At 42.8% G+C, this 18,445-nt stretch overlaps 1 protein-coding gene across 2 annotated transcripts; it reads left to right on the top strand.

Moving 5' to 3' along the window:
* Window positions 1-606: 606 nt before the first annotated feature.
* ADIPOQ (adiponectin, C1Q and collagen domain containing) lies at window positions 607-18,124 on the top strand. 2 transcript variants are annotated; one of them, XM_006125187.4, is made up of 3 exons: window positions 607-763; window positions 7,434-7,646; window positions 16,179-18,124. In XM_006125187.4, the coding sequence occupies exons 2-3, from the start codon at window positions 7,442-7,444 to the stop codon at window positions 16,703-16,705; spliced, it is 732 nt and encodes a 243-aa protein (XP_006125249.1). In that variant the 5' UTR covers window positions 607-763; window positions 7,434-7,441; the 3' UTR covers window positions 16,706-18,124. The 2 variants fall into 2 exon arrangements, with proteins under 2 accessions (XP_006125249.1, XP_006125250.1); XM_006125188.4 differs by having other exon boundaries at window positions 615-752.
* Window positions 18,125-18,445: the final 321 nt, after the last annotated feature.

Raw genomic sequence — 18,445 nt, 5'->3', positions numbered from 1 at the left:
GTATTCAGCTACATCCTGTTCCTACAGCACATGTTGTATAATATTTGTCCTCATTCATTTTTATCAGTCTCTAATATACATTTAGGGAAGTTTGGGGCTGCATTCTGATGATGACAGAAGAAAGCCTAAGACCTCTTTGGTTTGACATTTCTGAACTTCTCACCTTTTAAGTAAGACCACATAGAACAAAGACTTATTTGTACTCCTATGGCTGGCAGTAAGTTATTGATATGTTGATCCATAAGCAGTGGAACTGTGATTACTCTGCTGATGGATAATGGTTTGGGTTGCCCAATAGTTCAGAAGAATTAAACTAAAACGGGAGCTTTTTGTTGTCAAGTTCTTGCAGAAACCTGAACTGCTCTTTTCATCAGTCCATTCCTTTGGTGGTGGTAGGTGTTGCAAATAATACACTTGACATCACAGCATATGTATTCCGGAAGGTTTGAATGGCTTTTCTGTTAAAAAGTGAAAGGAAAAAATGTTACACAACCATTTATGAAGTAATACTAGTGAAAACTAGAATACATGTATATAATTTAGAAAAATGGCCTAAAATTGAGCTGCCGACAGGAAAACTGATGAGAAATACCAAGCTTTAAATCATCATGTTCTACAGCAAATAGAAAGGAAAGCATCTTAACTGACAGTTCCACATGCCCCTTGGAGATAATGATGTGGTGGAAATACTGTTCTCTCTTCTGCATTTCTAAAGGGACTGCAACGACCCAGCCAGGACTTGAAAGCTGCTGGTAAGCTGCTGGTAAGACTCATTTTTTAAAGCTTTGTATTTTTTCTCTTTTGGACTGAATCATTCATGTAGATATTCATATTTTAAGGAAACTTCATTTATTGCTAAGTTTGGATATTGTTATTATTGGAAAACGCAGTGATTATTAAAAAAAATTATTTTAGGCAGTTAGTGATCTTTGCTTTTAAAAACACTCCTTTGAGTTAACAATCAAAAAACTAATGCTAAACAGATCTGGAACAACAGGGAAAATAACGATATTTTTACAGTAATGAGTTCATTTAGATTTAATTCCTTTTTCTTAGAAGAATCGTGGAAAGCTTGATTTTGCTCTAATGATCTTAAAATTATGAGCTGTCTGCACACTTACCATACAGAGATGTAAAGATTTATGGAGCAGAGTTTTGACTTGTAAGGACCTTGTGAACGTAGTTTCATCTTGCACAGTGTTCAGTACCGTGCTTTTAATCCAGATAAATAATAATAATGAATAATACCATCCTCATTGGTGAGTCCTCTCTGAAAGAAAAGATTTGAGTTTGATATTGCAACATAACATTATTTCTATACTATGTGCAACAAGGTGTTTTGATACAGCTTCATCAAAGTGTTTGAAAATACTTATTTAACCATGTTATAATGGCATCATTTGTATTAATGAGACTGATGTTGATAAACAAGTCCTCTTTATAAATGTATTTTAATTTAAATATTTTCAAAAGGTACTAAAATTAACCGAGACCACTAAAACTAGCTCATCCATTAGTTGCCAATTCAGTTAAGCCTTTCAAACTGAATCACCAATAAATTGCATATATCTTTTTATGGTTTTATATTATGCTAATAAATGCTAGGATAAAAAAGGAATGCAAATGCAGACAGTGTAAATGTGTTGTACCTAATGCAAAATTCTGTTCTTCTTCACAACCATTTCCCAATGTTCAACATATTCTAGAAAATTTTCTGCTGTGCAAGATAGGATGTAGAAACAGAGGACACAGGACTGGAAGAAACCTCTTACAAATTAAAGCTAGTCCATGCTATTGCAGGCAGCCTCATCACATAATCTCATTCTTAAATTTATCAAACTCAATTTTCAAACTAGAATTAGATTGTTTGCCCCCAGAACTCCAACTAAGAGGCAGTTACAGAACCTCTCGTGTTTAGCAGGCTGCTTCTAATTTCTAGCTGAATTGTATTCATGGCCAGGTTATACCCATTTGTTTTTGTGCCATTAGCAACATATGGACATCTTTGAAAAGTAATGAACCAAAGATTTCAAACCAGAGTCAAGCACAGAATAGGTTTGTATCTAGTTGCAATGAATCCTCATTAAAACACTATGGGACAGTGTTGCTTTTCATATCATAAAGAAGAAAAATAAAAAATGTAGCTATAAAAATAGTTTAAAATATTGTTGACTCTCTATGCTAGCTGCCCAATGCATACTTAAAGCTCTAATCTGTCTGTTTTATTTTTGTATACTTATCCTTCTGTCTACATGACTCAACAAGCATGTCATCTGCACTGTGATTTGCCTGTCCGACAAGGCAAATAGATAACATTCACTGGGTTCTGTGGTGGATAGTTAAAATATAGGACTTCCGAGAGATTTCTTGTCCCTTTAATATAATCAGAAGCCTCCTCAAGAAATGTTTGATTTAATTGATCTCAGAATTCTACTTTTGTGTAATTTCAATAAAGGGGACCTGACTATCAGCATATAAAAGCCAGCTGTGGATCTGTCCCAAGGACTGTAAAATTTGACCAGATTGTTAATACCACACACATACGTCAGATACATGGGGTATGTGTGATAACCGAATATGGCCCCAATAAAATAATCAAAACATACTGCTTAAAATATTTAATTTTTTAATGTCTTTCTGTATTTAATTACATCATATGTGACAATAAAACCATACAAGTATCTCTAAAGAACTTATAGATAGCTAGGGCAAAGTACTTAGTTGGCACACTGAATATGCATGTGTTCTGAGCATGGCTGGATACTGAATATGTATTCCTCAAATGACAATCATACCAACACTCCCTTTGCTTATCTCATACCACCAGGGTACAGTGAAGAGGCGTTGCTAGGCTGTGCCCAGTTATGTACCCCACTGTTTGCCAAACAGATGTCTTCACTTTGAAGATATTTTTTCTGGAGTTTACAGGCATCAATTTCACTCAGCTCAGAAAACCACTGCTTCACCCTGGCTGTGTCTTTTCCGGAAAAGGGATGCAGATTAGACACATCGGAATAGCAAAATCCGCGGGGATTTAAATATCCCCCGCGGCATTTGCATTAACATGGCTGCCGCTTTTTTCCGGCTTGGGGATAAGCCAGAGAAAAGCGCCAGTCTAGACGTGATTCTCCGGAAAATAAGCCCTTTTCCGGAGGATCTCTTATTCCTACTTTGAAACGAGGAGTAACGGTAGTTTGGACTAGGAAGCCTAGTCTGAACTACCTAGTCCGTGCCGCGTGTAGCCACGCCGCATGGAGTCCGCACTAGCGGACATTTAAAAATGGCGGCGCCTGGCTTTATGCAAATGAAGCCCGGGAAATTCAAATCCTGGGCTTCATTTGCAACTCCAGTTGCCTACATTACCACCCTAGTTTGAACTAGGGTGGTAGTGTAGACATACCCTTACAGACCAATCAGTTTAACTTCTGTGCCAGGAAACATAGGTCCAGAGAAGAGCAACAAGAATGATTAAAAGTCTAGAGAACATGAGCTATGAGGGAAGACTGAAAGAACTGGGCTAGTTTAGTTCAGAAAAGAGAAGATTGAGAGGGTACATGAGAGCGGTTTTTAAGTATCTAAAAGGGAGGAGGGGGGAAATTGTTCTTGGCTTCTGATGATAGGACAAGAAGCAATGGGCTTAAACTGCAGCATGGAAAGTTTAGGTTGGACATTAGGAAAAACTTAGGTGATTAATCACTGGAATAAATTGCCTAACGAGGTTATGGAATCTCCATCCCTGGAGATATTTAAAAGCAGGTTAGATAGAAATCAATCAGGGATTATTTAGACAGTGTTTGGTCCTGCCATGAGGGCAAGAGGCTGGACTTGTTGCTCTCTCAAGGTTCCTTCCATCTCTAGTGTTCTATGACTCTATGATGCTATACAGCTGGGCAAGCCCCAGAAGCCCTTCCCTGTGGTGTGGCTTCAGCAGGGAACAGTGACTGGTAACCCAGACTTCCAGCAGTGCCTCCTTAACAGTTAAGGAGGCATGTGGGACCTGAGGGAAGTGGAGGAGGAGAATCCCTTGCAGAAATGGGAGTGCAGGGAAACCCTCCCAACTCCCTCCCAACACTTTCCCTGCATGGGGTGCCTTTAGGGAGGAAGGGGCAGCCAGCTGGACAAGCTCCAGAGCCCTTCTCAGCATGGGGAGCTAGGAAAAGGGAGGAAGAAGTGGTCATAGCTCATCTAGCCCCAGAGGCTTTGCTCAGGCTGGGGTATCTGCAACATTTTCTAAAAAACATTTTTAGAATAGCATTTTCCGCACATGCTGGCTTTCTTCATTGCATATGTGTTGATGGCACAGGTGACTGCTTGCAACACTTTTCAAATTGAAGATTGCTTTTTCAAGCAAAAGAAGAAAAATACATGCAGAGTGTTATGTTTTTAATGAAAAATGGACTAATGACTATTTAGTTGTGAAGGTGAAAATGCAAGCCTGTTTGCCTGATTTGTGGAGAAGCAATTTCTGTCTTAAAAAAATTAAACCTGGAAAGTCAGCAAAACTAGAAAGATTAAACTAGAAAATTAAACCTAAATAGACTGCACAAAAACCCCATATCAAATACGAAGAATATCATGGACAGCTGCATGTGGACAAAATTAAAGAACTTAAAAAGAATTTGCATATGCAGCAAACAATATTAACAAAACCCCAAAAGGAGAAGGATTGTGTTACCCAAGCAAGTTTTATGTTGAGTGAACTTATTGCAAAAAGAATCAGCCTCATGCAGACAGAGAGTTTGTAAATGAATCGTTGCAACTGCAGCTTTACTGGCACCAGAGAAAGGTAGTTTGAGAGTTTAAGCTGATCTTGCAGAACAGTGTCAGATTGAATTCAGGATATGGCTCGAGATATTGAAATGTCTCTGAAAGATTCTTTAGCTGATTTTGAGTTCTATTCTCTGGATGACGTAACAAATACAGCCCAGCTGACTCTTTCCTGCATGGAATCACACCAGGATTTCAGCTTCAAGAGAATTTAGTTTCTGAAGCACCATTACATGACACTGTGAGAGGTGAAGATATTTTTGAGAAGGTTACATTGGCACTGCACAGACTTCAGTTATCATTTAAAAAACTGAGTGGTCTTACTACTGATGGTGCTCCAGGTACATTGGATCTCAGAAGGGATTAGTTGCCTTAGTCAAGAAAGAAATGGATCATGTTGGTCTTGAGCCAAATAAGTTGATTGTGTGTCATTGCATCATTCATCAAGAGAATCTTTCTGCAACTAAACAAGGTAATGTCAACAGAAGTATCAAGTATTAATTTTATTACAAGTAAAGAATTAAACAGCTGCCAGTTTACAAGCTATTGAAAGATCTTGAAGCAGCATATGGTGATATAGTTTATTATTGTGAAGCGTGGTGGCTGAGCCAAAGGAGTATGCTGAAGCGGTTTCATGAATTGAGGAATGAAGTGAAACTTTTCATGGAAATGAAGGGAAAGCCTGTGGCTCAGCTGAGCAACTCCAAGGGTGCGTCTAGACTGGCAAGATTTTGCACAAAAGCAGCTGCTTTTGCGCAAAAACTTGCCAGCTGTCTACACTGGCCACTTGAATTTGCGCAAGAACACTGACGTTCTAATGTAAGAATTCAGTGCTTCTTGCGCAAATACTTTGACGCTCCCCCTCAGGGATAAGCCCTCTTGCGGAAGAATACTTGCGCAAGAGGGCCAGTGTAGACAGGCACCTTAATTTTTTGCGCAAGAAAGCCCAATGGCTAAAATGGCCATCGGAGCTTTCTTGCGCAAAAGTGCATCTATACTGGGCACAGATGCTTTTGCACAAACGCACTTTTTGCACAAAAGCATCCATGCCAATCTAGACACTCTTTTGCGGAAATACTTGTAACGGAAAAACTTTTCTGTTAAAAATATTTCCGCAAAATCATGCCAGTATAGACGCAGCCCAAGTGGCTGTGTGACCTTGATTCATAGCTGACATCACTGAGAACTTATCAGAGTTCAATATCAAATTGCAAGGGCCTAATCAGCTTGAAAATAAATTAAAGATGTGGAGAATGCAGCTGGAAAAGGGCAACATGGTGCATTTCCCAACACTTCAGGAACAAAAAAACTGCATCAACAGTAGATTACAGCAGGGAGAGCGAAAGTTTCCTTCACAAATTTTGTATCCAACTTCAAGACCTAAGATAGAAGGAATTGAAATTAAAAATGTTTTCCAATCCATTCAATGTAGAATTACTCAATGTATCTGAAGCCTTTCAACAGGAACTTATAGAAATGCAAAGCAGCGATGAATTTATGGCTAAATTAAAAAACCTGCCTATGCTAGAATTCTATGGACTCTAAATAGGTGCCAATAAATTTCTGAACTTGAGGAGACACACATCACTATTTGGCACTGCATACTGCTGTGATCAGTTCTTTTTAAAGCCTTCTCTTGAAAAGAATTCCCTGCATGCCAAACTAACAGATATGAATCTGGAAAGCCAGTTACAAATAGTAACAATTTCAAGGAAAAGTAAACAGCCATCACACTAAAATTCTAAATAAAACATATGAAAAAGAACACCAGGCATTTTGTGGAATTTTTATGTGTGTGCATGAGTGTATGGTTAGGTTGTTTTGGTTTCGTTTTTTTTGCTTCACTTCTCACTTTGAAAATATCATGTGGCTTCTGTATAAATCCATATTACGCCTACATCTTGAATACTGCATTTAGATGTGGTTGCCTCATCTAAAAAAAGATATATCGGCATTGGAAACAGTTCAGAAAAGGGCAAAACAAATGATTAGGGATTTGGAAAGGATGCTGTATGCAGAGATTTAAAAGACTGGGACTTGTCAGCTTGGAAAAGAGACAATTAAGAGGGAATATGATAGAGGTCTATAAAATCATGACTGGTATAGAGAAAGTGCATAAGGAAAAATTATTCACTTGTTCCATAACGTAAGAACTAGGGGTCCCCAAATGAAATTAATAGCTATCAGGCTTAAAACAAACAAAAGGAAGTTTTTCTTCATGCTGCGCACAGTCAACCTATGGAACTCCTTGCCAGAGGTTGTTGCGAAGACCTGTACTTTAACAGTGTTCAAAAAAGAACAAGATAAATTAATGGAGGTTAAGTCTATCAATACTTATTAGCTAGGATGGGTAGGAATGGTTCCAGCCAGCCTTAAATCTGAATCAGTGTCCACTCAGTGTGGACACGGTATTTCGAAATGCATTTTGTGTGTAGGCGCGTTATTTTGAAATAAGCTATTTCGAATTAACTATTTCGAAATAAGATATTTTGAAATAACGCTGTAGTGTAGACAGACCCTCAGGCTCAATGAGAATGGAGGTTTCCCAGGGAAGGGTTATGCATTCAACTCTTTGTCCTCTCTGTCTCTCTGGCCCAGTGACCATCACCACTTTGACATTCAGGTTCCTTGTACTAAAATGCTAATAGAGTGATTTTCCATTGCAGAGAACACAATGAAGCTGGTGCCAAACCTCCTTTACTTGTTGCTGCTGGTGAAACTACATCACACTGAAAGAACAGATGATGAACCACAGTTACCAAAAGAGCCTTGTGCAAATTGGATGGGAGGAGCACCTGGCTACCCAGGCCACAACGGTGTCCCAGGCAGAGATGGAAAGGATGGGAAAGATGGGCAAAAGGGAGAGAATGGAGAGCCAGGTCTGTGTGAGGCCTAAATATTCTATGTCATTTCAATCAAACATGTCTTAAACTTCTGCAGGATGGAAGCCTCAATAGGGACAGGATTCAAAGTTCATGGAGATTGATGGAAGACTTCCATGGGCTTTTGATCAGGTCTAAAGTTCTCACAACTGTTTGGAGGTAAATTACATGTGGTGGCTGCCACATGTAATTTACCTTGTGGCTTGCGTGGACAGAGGGAATTGAGATTTGAGCCCACCACCCTCTGCTGTGCTGCACTGCCCAAGCAAATTCTCTATCCCCTAAGCCACTCCAGAAACCACCCCACAGCCCATCCCTAATTTGGTGTTCCTAATGGGGGAAAGCAAAGGCAGCCTGAGTTGGCTGCCCAGCAGCTGCCTGGATGGGCAGGGAGCAGACTTGAACCACTATCCCCTAGGACACTCCAGAGCCCACTCCACCTTCCTAATGCAGCAGCCAGGTCCATCCCTAGGGCAGCTCAGCCACAGCATGGGGAGGGACTTGAACCCACCACCCTATGCTCGGTTGCTATCCCCTCTGCCACTCCAGAGCCCATTGACATCTGTTGGGAGACAATCCAGGAAGTTTTTGGAGAATATTGGGGACAACTTCCTGGTAGAAGTGCTGAGGGAACTGACCAGGGAGCAGCTTGACCTGCAGTTTACAAACAAGGAGGAATTAGTAGGGGAAGCAGATGTGGGTGGCTACCTATGTAGCATTGATGGTAGATTTCAGGATCCTGACAAAAGGAAGAAAGGAGAGCAGCAAAATACAAACCATGGCCTTCAGAAAAGCAGACTTTGACTCCCTCAGAGAACTGATGGGCAGGATCTCCCGGGATGCTAACATAAAGGGGAAAGGAGTCCAGGAGAGCTGACAGTATTTAAAGAAGCCTTATTGAAGGTGCAGGAACAAATCATCCCGATGTGCAGGAAGAAAAGCAAATATAGTAGGTGACTAGCTTGGCTTAGCAGTAAAATCCTTGGTGAGCTTAAACACAAAAAGGAAGCTTAAAAGATGTGGAACCTTGGACAGATGACTAGGGAGGAGTATAATATGTATCCTCTCCTGTTGGCTAGCCCAGTGTGAGGTTATTCAGCATAGGGGAAGCCTTGTGACTCTCTACACAACTGTGGGAGCCTAGCTCACTGGTGTGCTCTGCATTGTGTATTATGTGTGTGCACCTCAGACCAGACCCTCTCAGAAAAAACACCAGGAACAGGCTGTAAAGAACACAAAACAGGACCACAGTTCAGCAGCCCTTCCTCTCTGCATGCAGCCTGCGTGCTGCTTCCAGTACAGTCCCTGCTGAGACCCTGCTGGGGCACAGTGTACATCCTGGCAGCAACCAGGAAGTTCTCCCAACATGCCAGTTTGTAGTTCACAACTTGTAGTTCCCAGGGGTGCTGTTGAAACACACTGGACCTTGAGTTACAAATCTATTGCTCGACCATGCCGGGGTGTAATCAGGAAAGCCAAAGCGCAAATGGAATTGCTGACAAGGGATGTGAAAGGTAACAAGAAAGGTATCTACAGGCATGTTAGCAATAAGAGGGTGATCAGGGAAGATGTGGGAACTTTCCTGGATAAGGGAGGTAATCTAATGACAGATGAGGTGGGGCAAGCCGAAGTACTCAATGCTTTTTTTTTGGCTTTGTCTTCACAGAAAAGGTCAGCATCCAGACTGCTGCACTAGGCAGCACAGTATGGAAAGGAGGTGGGTAGATCTCAGTGCAGAAAGAACAGATTAAGAACTATTTAGAAAAGTTAGACATATCCAATTCCATGGGGACGGATCTAATGCATCCGAGGGTGCTCAGGGAGCTGGCTGATGTGATTGCAGAGCCTTTGGCCACTCGTGGTGATTGGGGGAGGTCCCAGATAATTAGAAAAAGCAAATGTAGTGCCCATAGTTAAAAAAGGGAAGGATGATCCAGGGAACTACAGACCAGTCAGCCTCACCTCAGTCCCCAGAAATATCATGGAGGGGATCCCCAAGGAATCCATTTTAAAGCACTTGGAAGAGAGGAAAGTGATCAGGAATAGTCAACATGGATTAATCAAGAGCAAGTGATGCCTGATAAACCTGATTTCCTTCTAAGATGAGTCAACTGGCTCTGCGGAAAAGAGGAATGCAGTGGACATGATTTACCTTTGACTTTAGCAAAGCTTTTGATCCAGTCTCCCACAGTATTCTTGCCAGCCAGCAAGTTAAGGAAGTATGGATTGGATAAATGGACTGTAAGGTGGGTAGAAAGCTGGCTAGAATGTAGGACTCAATGGGTAGTGATCAATGGCTTGATGTCTGGTTGGCAGTTGGTATCAAGTGAAGTGCCCCAGGGGTCAGTTTTAGGGCTGGTTTTATTCAACATCTTTATTAATGACCTGGATGAGGGGATGGATTGCACCCTCAGCAAGTTTGCAGATGACACTAAACTAGGGGGAGAGGTAGATATGCTGGAGGGTAGGGACAGGGTCAGAGTAATCTAGACAAATTGGGGGATTGGGCCAAAAGAAATCTGATGAGGTTCAACAAGGACAAGTTCAGGGTCCTGTGCTTGGGACAGAAGAATCCAAAGCATTGCTATAGGCTGAGGACCAACTGGCTAAGCATCAAGTCAGCAGAAAAAGACCTGGGGATTACAGTGGATGAGAAACTGGATATGACTCAACAGTGTGTCCTTTTAGCTAAGAAGGGTAACAGAATATTAGACTGAATTAGCAGGAGCATTGCCAGCAGATCTAGAGAAATTATTATAACCCTTTAATTGGCACTGGTGAGGCCACATTTGAGTATTGCATCCAGGTCTGGGCCCCCATTTCAGAAAGGATATGGATGTATTGGAGAAAGTCCTCTGGGGGAAGAGGGGGTTACCACAATGATTTGGGCTTATTTTGTCTACAGAAGAGAAGATTGAGGGAGGAGCTGATAACAGCCTTTAACTTCCTGAAGAGGAGTTCCAGTGAGGATGGAGAGAGGCTGTTCTCAGTGGTGACAGATGATAGAACAAAGAGCAATGGCCTCAAGCTGCAGTGGGGAAGGTCTAGGGTGTGTATTAGGAAACATTTCTTCAGTAGGAGGGTGGTGCAGCACTGGGATGGGTTCCCTAGGGAGATGGTGGAATCTCCATTCCCAGAGGTTTTTAAGTCCTAGGTTGACAAAGCCCTGGCTGGGATGATTTAGTTGGAGTTGATCCTGCTTTGGACAGGGGGTTGGACTCTGTGACCTGAGGACTCTTTTATTAGGATTTTTGTTATTTTTAGGATTTTATTATTTTAAATCAGGGGAGGGTAATAATTTTAGAAGAGTTTTTAAAGTGGCCCCAAGTTTTCCCTCATGCAGAGAGGGGCGGGGCCATGACACTTCTGTGCTCCCCTGCCCATGGACCCTGATTGGTCTGAGGGTGGGGGAGCACATGAAGTCTTTGCCCCAACTCCCAAAGAGAAGTGCTACCTGTTCTGAACAGCTGGTGGTTCCCTCTAGTCGTCTGTGTCCCTGGCAGTGAGAGGAGGCTTCATACACTCCTCCGTCGCCAGGTCAATCAGGACCTGGGTGCAGGGGAGTATGTGAAGTCTCTCACTGCCTGCCCTGCCCTGGTGGGAGAGGAGGCTCTGATTGGCCTGGGGTCAGGGGAGCAGCAGGGCATCTGCAGGCCAAATCAACTCACTTAGCGGGCCAGATCCCGCCCTCAGAGGCTCTCTCGCCCATTTCTGTTCTAAGTACTGGGAACATTAAAATTGCTCCAAAAAGTTCCCAGATCCATGTCTACTACATTTACTTTGTCAGTGAAGAGGAACTTGATTAGTCTGAGAGAGGTAGCCGTGTTAGTCTGTAACTTTAAAAATGAGTGATCCCAAGGCACCTTAGGGTATGTCTTCACTACCCCCCTAGTTCGAACTAGGGGGGTAATGTAGTCATACGGAGTTGCAAATGAAGCCCGGGATTTGAATTTCCCGGGCTTCATTTGCATAAAGCCGGCCGGCGCCATTTTTAAATGCCGGCTAGTTCGGACTGCGCCGCTACACGCGGCACGAACTAGCTAGTTCGGATTAGGCTTCCTCATCCGAACTACCTGTACACCTCGTTCCACGAGGCGTACAGATAGTGCGGAGTAGCTAGCTAGTCCGCACTATCTAGCCCGTGCCGCGTCTAGCCGCGCGGCACGGGGTTCAAACGAGCCGGCATTTAAAAATGGCGCCGGCCGGCTTATGCAAATGAAGCCCGGGAAATTCAAATCCTGGGCTTCATTTGCAAGTGCGGTATGCCTACATTACCCTCCTAGTTCGAACTAGGGGGTAGTGTAGACATACCCTTAGAGACTAACCAAAATATAGAGAATCACGAGCTGTCGTGGGCAAAACCTACTTTATCAGATGAATTGGAGTGGAAATAACAGAAACCAAGACATACATATAACAGCAGAAGTACTTGTCAATTGTAAGACCCATGTTAATGAGGCTGATTAAGTGGACTCGAGGTGTCCCATTTGATATGGGAATGCAGATGCTAATGGCAGGAGAAACTGTCAAGGACTGACCTGTCTCCCAAGGTCTGTCAGAGCGAGGGATCATTTTCCAGAATAGGTTGTAGATTGTCAGTGATGTGCTGGAGGGGTCTAATCCCGTAGTCACCAACCAGTACATCAGGATCCACCAGTAGATCTTGGAGCCTCTGACGGGATCCTGACTGGCTTGGCCAGGAAGCTGTCAAATGCTGGTACTTCAGTTGCCCCTACCCCCACTGTCATGCTGCTCCTTTCCCCTGCCTTGGAGCTGCCCCTTGGCAGCCTCCTGCTTGCTGTGCAGGGTGTGGGAGGTAGAAGTCGAGGAGCACTTGATGTCAGGGTGTCCCTCTTCCCCCACTCCTGTACTCTGTCTCTACATAGAGAGAAGTGGGTGGAGGGAGCTTGACAATGCAAATCTCTGTCACTCTTACACACTGTGTGTCTCTGTCATTCTCACAAACACGCACTGTCCTTCCCTCTGATCCCCTGTTACTGCTTTTACTGCTGGCAAAGTGGGTTATTTTTGTTTTTGGACTGGTCTGTGTATTTCATAATGTTCATTTCTCTCTTACGCTTACATTTAATTCTTTGAGGAGGGAGTTCTAAAATGCTGAACCCGCTATGGCTGGAGTAATTATCCCTGCGGGAATTGTGTTCCTGGAGGTGGCTGGCATGTCCCCGCAACCCCTGAGAAAGGCTGAGCAGGGGGTCTCCACATGCTGTCCTTGCCAGCAGACACCACTCCTGCAGCTCCCATTGATCAGTATCAGTAACAGAGAACTGTGGTCAGCAGAAGCTGTGGGGTCAGTGCCAGTAGATGAGGGGCAGCACATGCAGCCACTGCTGTCAAGAGAATCGCAGGGTGGGGCAGAGGTGACCCTGCCTTAGATCTGCTGCTGCTCCATCTGTGGGGCAGCTATCTGGCTGCTTCCAAGGTGGGCCTCAAGCCCGCCACCCTGCACTCCCCAGGCTGATACCCTATCCTCTAAGACACTCCAGAACCCACCCCACCTGTGGGTCCCTTATCCTGCCTTCCTAATGAGGAGTCAGGCTCATCCATGGGACAGCCAGTGTTGGCTGCTGTCTGTGCCCCAGGTGGGTGGACCTTGGGCTAGTGAAGGGGGGACTTGAGCCCACCACTCTGCCTTCCCCTCCTCAGGTGCATGCTGCATCCTCTAAGCCACTCCAGAGCTCAACCCAACCCACACCACTTTCAGCAGGTCCCTTATCCTGCCTTCCTAATGCTGGAGCCTCGTCCCATCCCTGAGGCAGCCTGTGTTGAGGCTACTGATGGGGGGCCCAGGAGGCTGGACTGGCACTGCTGGACTTGAACCCACCACCCTGTGTTTCCCCAGACAAATGCTGAATGCTCTAAGCCACTTTGGAACCCACCCCACCTTCAGGGTTCCGAAGTGGCTTATCCTGCCTTCCTAATGGAGGACCCAGCTCCATCTCTGGGGCAGCCTGTGTTGGCTATCTGGCTGCTCCCAGAGCGAGCGAGGATTGAGCCCACAACCCTGCACTTCCCAGACAAATGCCCTATCCCCTAGGCCACTCCAGAAGCCACCCCATCTCTCTACCTTCAGGGTGTGTCTAGACTACAGAGTTTTGTCGACAAAAGTGGACTTTTGTCAACAAAACTATACCTGCGTCTACACTATCGCTGAGTTCTGTTGACATAACGTCGACAGAACTCAGCAGTTTTGTCGACGCTGGTAAACCTCATTTTATGAGGCCTAACGCCTTCTGTCGACAGAGTTCTGTTGACAGAAGGTTTATTGCATGTAAACTGCCCTTGTGTCTACACTGCCATGTCGACAAAGCAGCTTGCTTTGTCGACAGAACTGAATGTAGTGTAGACGCTCTTTGTCGACAGAAGCTTTGTCGACAGTATCTGTCGACAAAACTTCTGTCGACAAAACTCTGTAGTCTAGACGTACCCTCAGGGTGCCCCCTCCCACACACCAAACCCCTTGGCCCAAGACCAGAATCTTCACCCCAAATCCCTACCTCAGCCTGGTTAAAGTGAATGAGATTCGGGGAGGAAGGGGGATGGAGTTCACAGGCTGAGGCCTTGGAGAAGGGGTGGAGCAGGAGCAGGGCTTCACAGAAGTGGGGGAAGGAAGTCGGGCAAGGTTATTTGGGTTTGAGGTAGATCTTACATTGCATAAAGTGATCTTGTGGTTAAAAAGGTTGGAGACCACTGGTTTAATGTGTGGGTTTTAGGTGATAACCAGTGGTGTTCTGACCTAACCGCTTAAGCCACAACATCAAGGGCTCATACAACTGCACATCCTCTAATGTGATATATGCCATCAAGCACCAGCAATGCTCCTCTGCCATGTGTATTGTCCAAACTGGACAGTCTCTACGGCAAAGGATAAATGGACAGAAATCAGACATCAGAAATGGTAGCACACATAAACCTGTAGGGGACATTGTAACCTGCCTGATCACCCAATAATGGATTTAAAAGTCGCCATTCTTCTACAAAGAAATTTCATAATCAGTTAGAGAGAGTCTGCAGAACTGGAATTTATCTACAAATTTGACACTCTTCTCCGGGAGTTAAGCAAAGACATTAACTCGTTGATGCATTATAAAACTAATTTCTCCTTCCATTAACATCAGCATTTCCACATCAAAAGATATGTATGGGACACATCCAGTCCACCTAATTAGCCCCATTAACATGGTCTTACAATTGACAGGTACTTCTTCTGCAGGTGTGTGTGTGTGTGTGTGTGTGTGTATTTCCACTCCAATTTGTCTGAAGTGGGTATTGCCCATGAAAGCTCACAATTCTATATATTTTGGTTAGTCTGTAAGGTACCACAGGACCACTCATCGATTAGTCTCGAGTTCTTTGTGGAAGCATGGGAAGAGGATTTATCACAGCCCTTAAAAGAATACCAATGGTACAGCATATTACAAAAAGTTAAAAATGCTTCTGTGGATTTCAGAATACACTTGCTGCAACAAAAATTTTTGTCCAAATATGTTGGACACAACAGAGGTTGCAAAAAGCCATATCCTCTGACATTTGAGTGTTGTGATGCATATGTAATGGGACTCTTCAACAGTCAAGCCACTCTGAAAGAAAGCAGTCACAAAAATTGAAATAATGATCATCTTTAGCAGCCAAATCTCAGGGTTCATTTAGACAAAGTATATGATTTTACTAACCCTAACCCTACACTGAACATGGAGTAGTAGTGTCTGGACCTGTCTGTGTTAGCAGCCAAAGAACGAATAGCTTACAGCCTTTTTGTATAAAAATGCTGAAATCACTCATAGGTCCCTTCTACTCCTCTCCATGTTCCACTTCCCTCTGCCATGTTATGTCTATTACCCCATTTTATGTCTATGTAGTATTGCCTGTTCAGGTCTTGCAGCCTTGACAGCTTGTAAAAGAGTGTGATTCCATATTCTATTGGAGAGTCCATAAAGCATGGAGTGTTTGGAAACACACTAGCTGTAAGTCATTCCCCTTTTTGTATTTTTCACTGTTTCTTTAAGAAAATCAGTAAAAACAATCAATCAAAAATTATAACAGCAAAAACTTCAAAGTAAATGTTATGATGGGACCAAAAGGGTGCCCTATATGTCCATGCTGGCTGCAAATGATAGTCCCAAAGAGCTCAAAGACTATTGTAGCAGTATTTGCTATAATCCAAGGAGACAACTTAGTGAAGCAAAGCATCAGATTTGAAGTATCTCTGTTCCCTTGAAATATGGGTGTGAATTCCAGCAGGGTCCCTCTGAGATAAATTGAAATCCAAGCTTTTTTTATTGAAGTTTTTTGAATAAGGATTAAAAAACCCATGGCTCTGTTTATTTTCCATAGGCATTTGTGAGCTTATAAAAAATCACCCAACTGGTCACCCTGTTCTCAAGGACTGATTGTTTTCTCATCTACTGCTACAAAACTACTATATTAGCACATATGTTGAAGTGAGTCTGATTTGGTTTAATGCTGGAAATTCCTAACATGATCACTAACCAAAATAATTTTTCTTTATAGGTGAGCCAGGCCCCAAAGGGGATATTGGAGAGGGAGGAAATCCTGGGACTGAAGGTCCAAGAGGATTTCCAGGAGTCCAAGGGATGAAAGGGGAGAAGGGAGAAGGTGCATATGTTTACCGTTCTGCTTTCAGTGTGGGGCTCACAAGCAGAGTCCCTCACCCCAAAGTTCCCATCAGATTCACAAAGATCTTCTACAATGAACAGAATCACTACGATGAAACCACAGGGAAGTTCCGCTGCAGCATCCCAGGCCTGTACTATTTTGCATACCACCTCACTGTGTATATGACAGATGTGAAAGTCAGCCTGTATAAGAAGGACAAGGCAGTGCTGATCACCTATGATCAGTTCCAGAAAAATAATGTTGACCAAGCTTCTGGGTCTGTTTTGCTTCACCTGAGTGCTGGAGAAGAAATTTGGCTTCAAGTGTATGGAGAAGAAGAAAACAATGGAGTCTATGCTGATAATGTCAATGATTCTACGTTCATGGGTTTCCTCCTTTATCCAGACCTGGATCTTTATTAAAGTGTGAGACAGTACATGGGGGAGGGAGAAGGGAGGATTAGTCAAGGAAACGGTTTGGATACACTCAAGGTTTTCCCAAGCACTATTTCCAAACTGTACTTACTGGCAAACACAGTGTTTCATAGGGCACATTCACAACTGATTATATGGAAATGTGGATATCAAAAGAGGGGAAATTGTCTTTGTAGTGAGTTAATCAGTTTAGATCTTTATTCAGTCCTAAGTTGCTGGCCCACTTATCTGCTATGCTAGTTCTATGTTGCTATGATTAGTGATCTTAGTAACATTCCTGCAGCTGATCTTCATTGTAGTTTCTTGTTTGATTTTATCTAAAGGAAAATTAGCTTCTCAGTACCAATTTAGGACTGAATAAAGATCTTAACTGGTTAACTCACCATAAAAGCAATTTCCCCTCTCTTGATATCCACATTTCCACATCCACTGCTGTGAATGAGCCATTTCCACTCTGACTTGATTAGCCTTATTTCCACAAGTACCCTCTTTCTTTTGTTGTGTACACACACACACACATTCAGGCCTCTCTAAACTCCACTCCAATTCATCTGATGAAGTGGGTTTTACCCACAAAAGCATATACCTTAATAAATCTGTTTGTCTCTAAGGTGCCACAGGACTCCATGTTGTTTTTACAGATCCAGACTAACATGGCTACCCCTCTCTGCCTACTAACATTATGTTTAATTTCCATGGTAAGCTCTTTAATGCTGGTGTTGTACCTTTTTATTTATCAGTGAAGCATTACATACAATTATCAGGCTACATAAACAGCCATAACAACAACTCATGGTTACTACATCTTGAATAGTAGATTGTACTAGAAGTTTCATTTCTTTGGAGACCATATTTCTGTGGCTGTTCTAAATTCATGGCATCTCCCTGCAAACAACATACTAGTTATTAGGAGAATGGGAGACACCAACAGGCAGAGGGGCAGGTATTTAAAGATAAACACATTTCTAATTAAAATATTGAAACTGCACAGTATTTAAAGAAGTAGCAGTTCAGTACTCATGCTGGAATGTGTGTTTGGTTTGAGAGCATTGTATAGCTTTAATTTCAACTGGAGGTCAAGATTGAATTGTTAATTCATCTACTCTACAGATAAGATCAAAACAGTCACTGTTGATCTTCCGGCGTTTGAATTAGTGAATCTAGTGAAGACACACTAACTCAAACTGAGAGGGTACTCCCATCAATGCCGGTAGTTCTGCTTCTATGAGGAGTAAAGGAAGATGAAAGAGAGTGTACTGAAGTGTGGACAGCACCAAACGTCAAGTTAAGATACTTCGACTTAAGCTATGCAATTAACGTAGCTTAAGTTGTGAATCTTAATTCGACCTATCCTGTTGTGTAGACAAGGCTTTAGTCTTCTGTGCCTTCTCCTCTGTAAAATACCCAGTAGAACCTACAATTTAGTAATCACCTTTACTTTCTAAACATATACATCCATCTCATCTATGGAGGAGATTCTCACCTGGTGTAAATGAGCATTCCTTCATTAACATCAATAGAACAACACTGATTCACACTAGAAGAGAAATCAGCTCACTTATCTGCAAGGCTAGTTCTATGTTGCTATGCTTGATTTTATCTAAAAGAAAATTAGTTTTTCAGCTAGATTTGGAGATGAAGAATTCAGTTTTGCTTTGATAAGCTGATTGTTTTGCATGGTTCCTAAACTGACACATTACTATAATTGTAGAGTAGTATCATTGCTTT

The sequence above is a fragment of the Pelodiscus sinensis genome, chromosome 10, assembly GCF_049634645.1.
Source record: "Pelodiscus sinensis isolate JC-2024 chromosome 10, ASM4963464v1, whole genome shotgun sequence".
In the NCBI taxonomy this organism is placed as follows: domain Eukaryota; kingdom Metazoa; phylum Chordata; order Testudines; family Trionychidae; genus Pelodiscus; species Pelodiscus sinensis.
The sequence above is the reverse complement of the archived record's forward strand: the minus strand, read 5'-3'. Positions and strand labels throughout refer to the sequence as shown.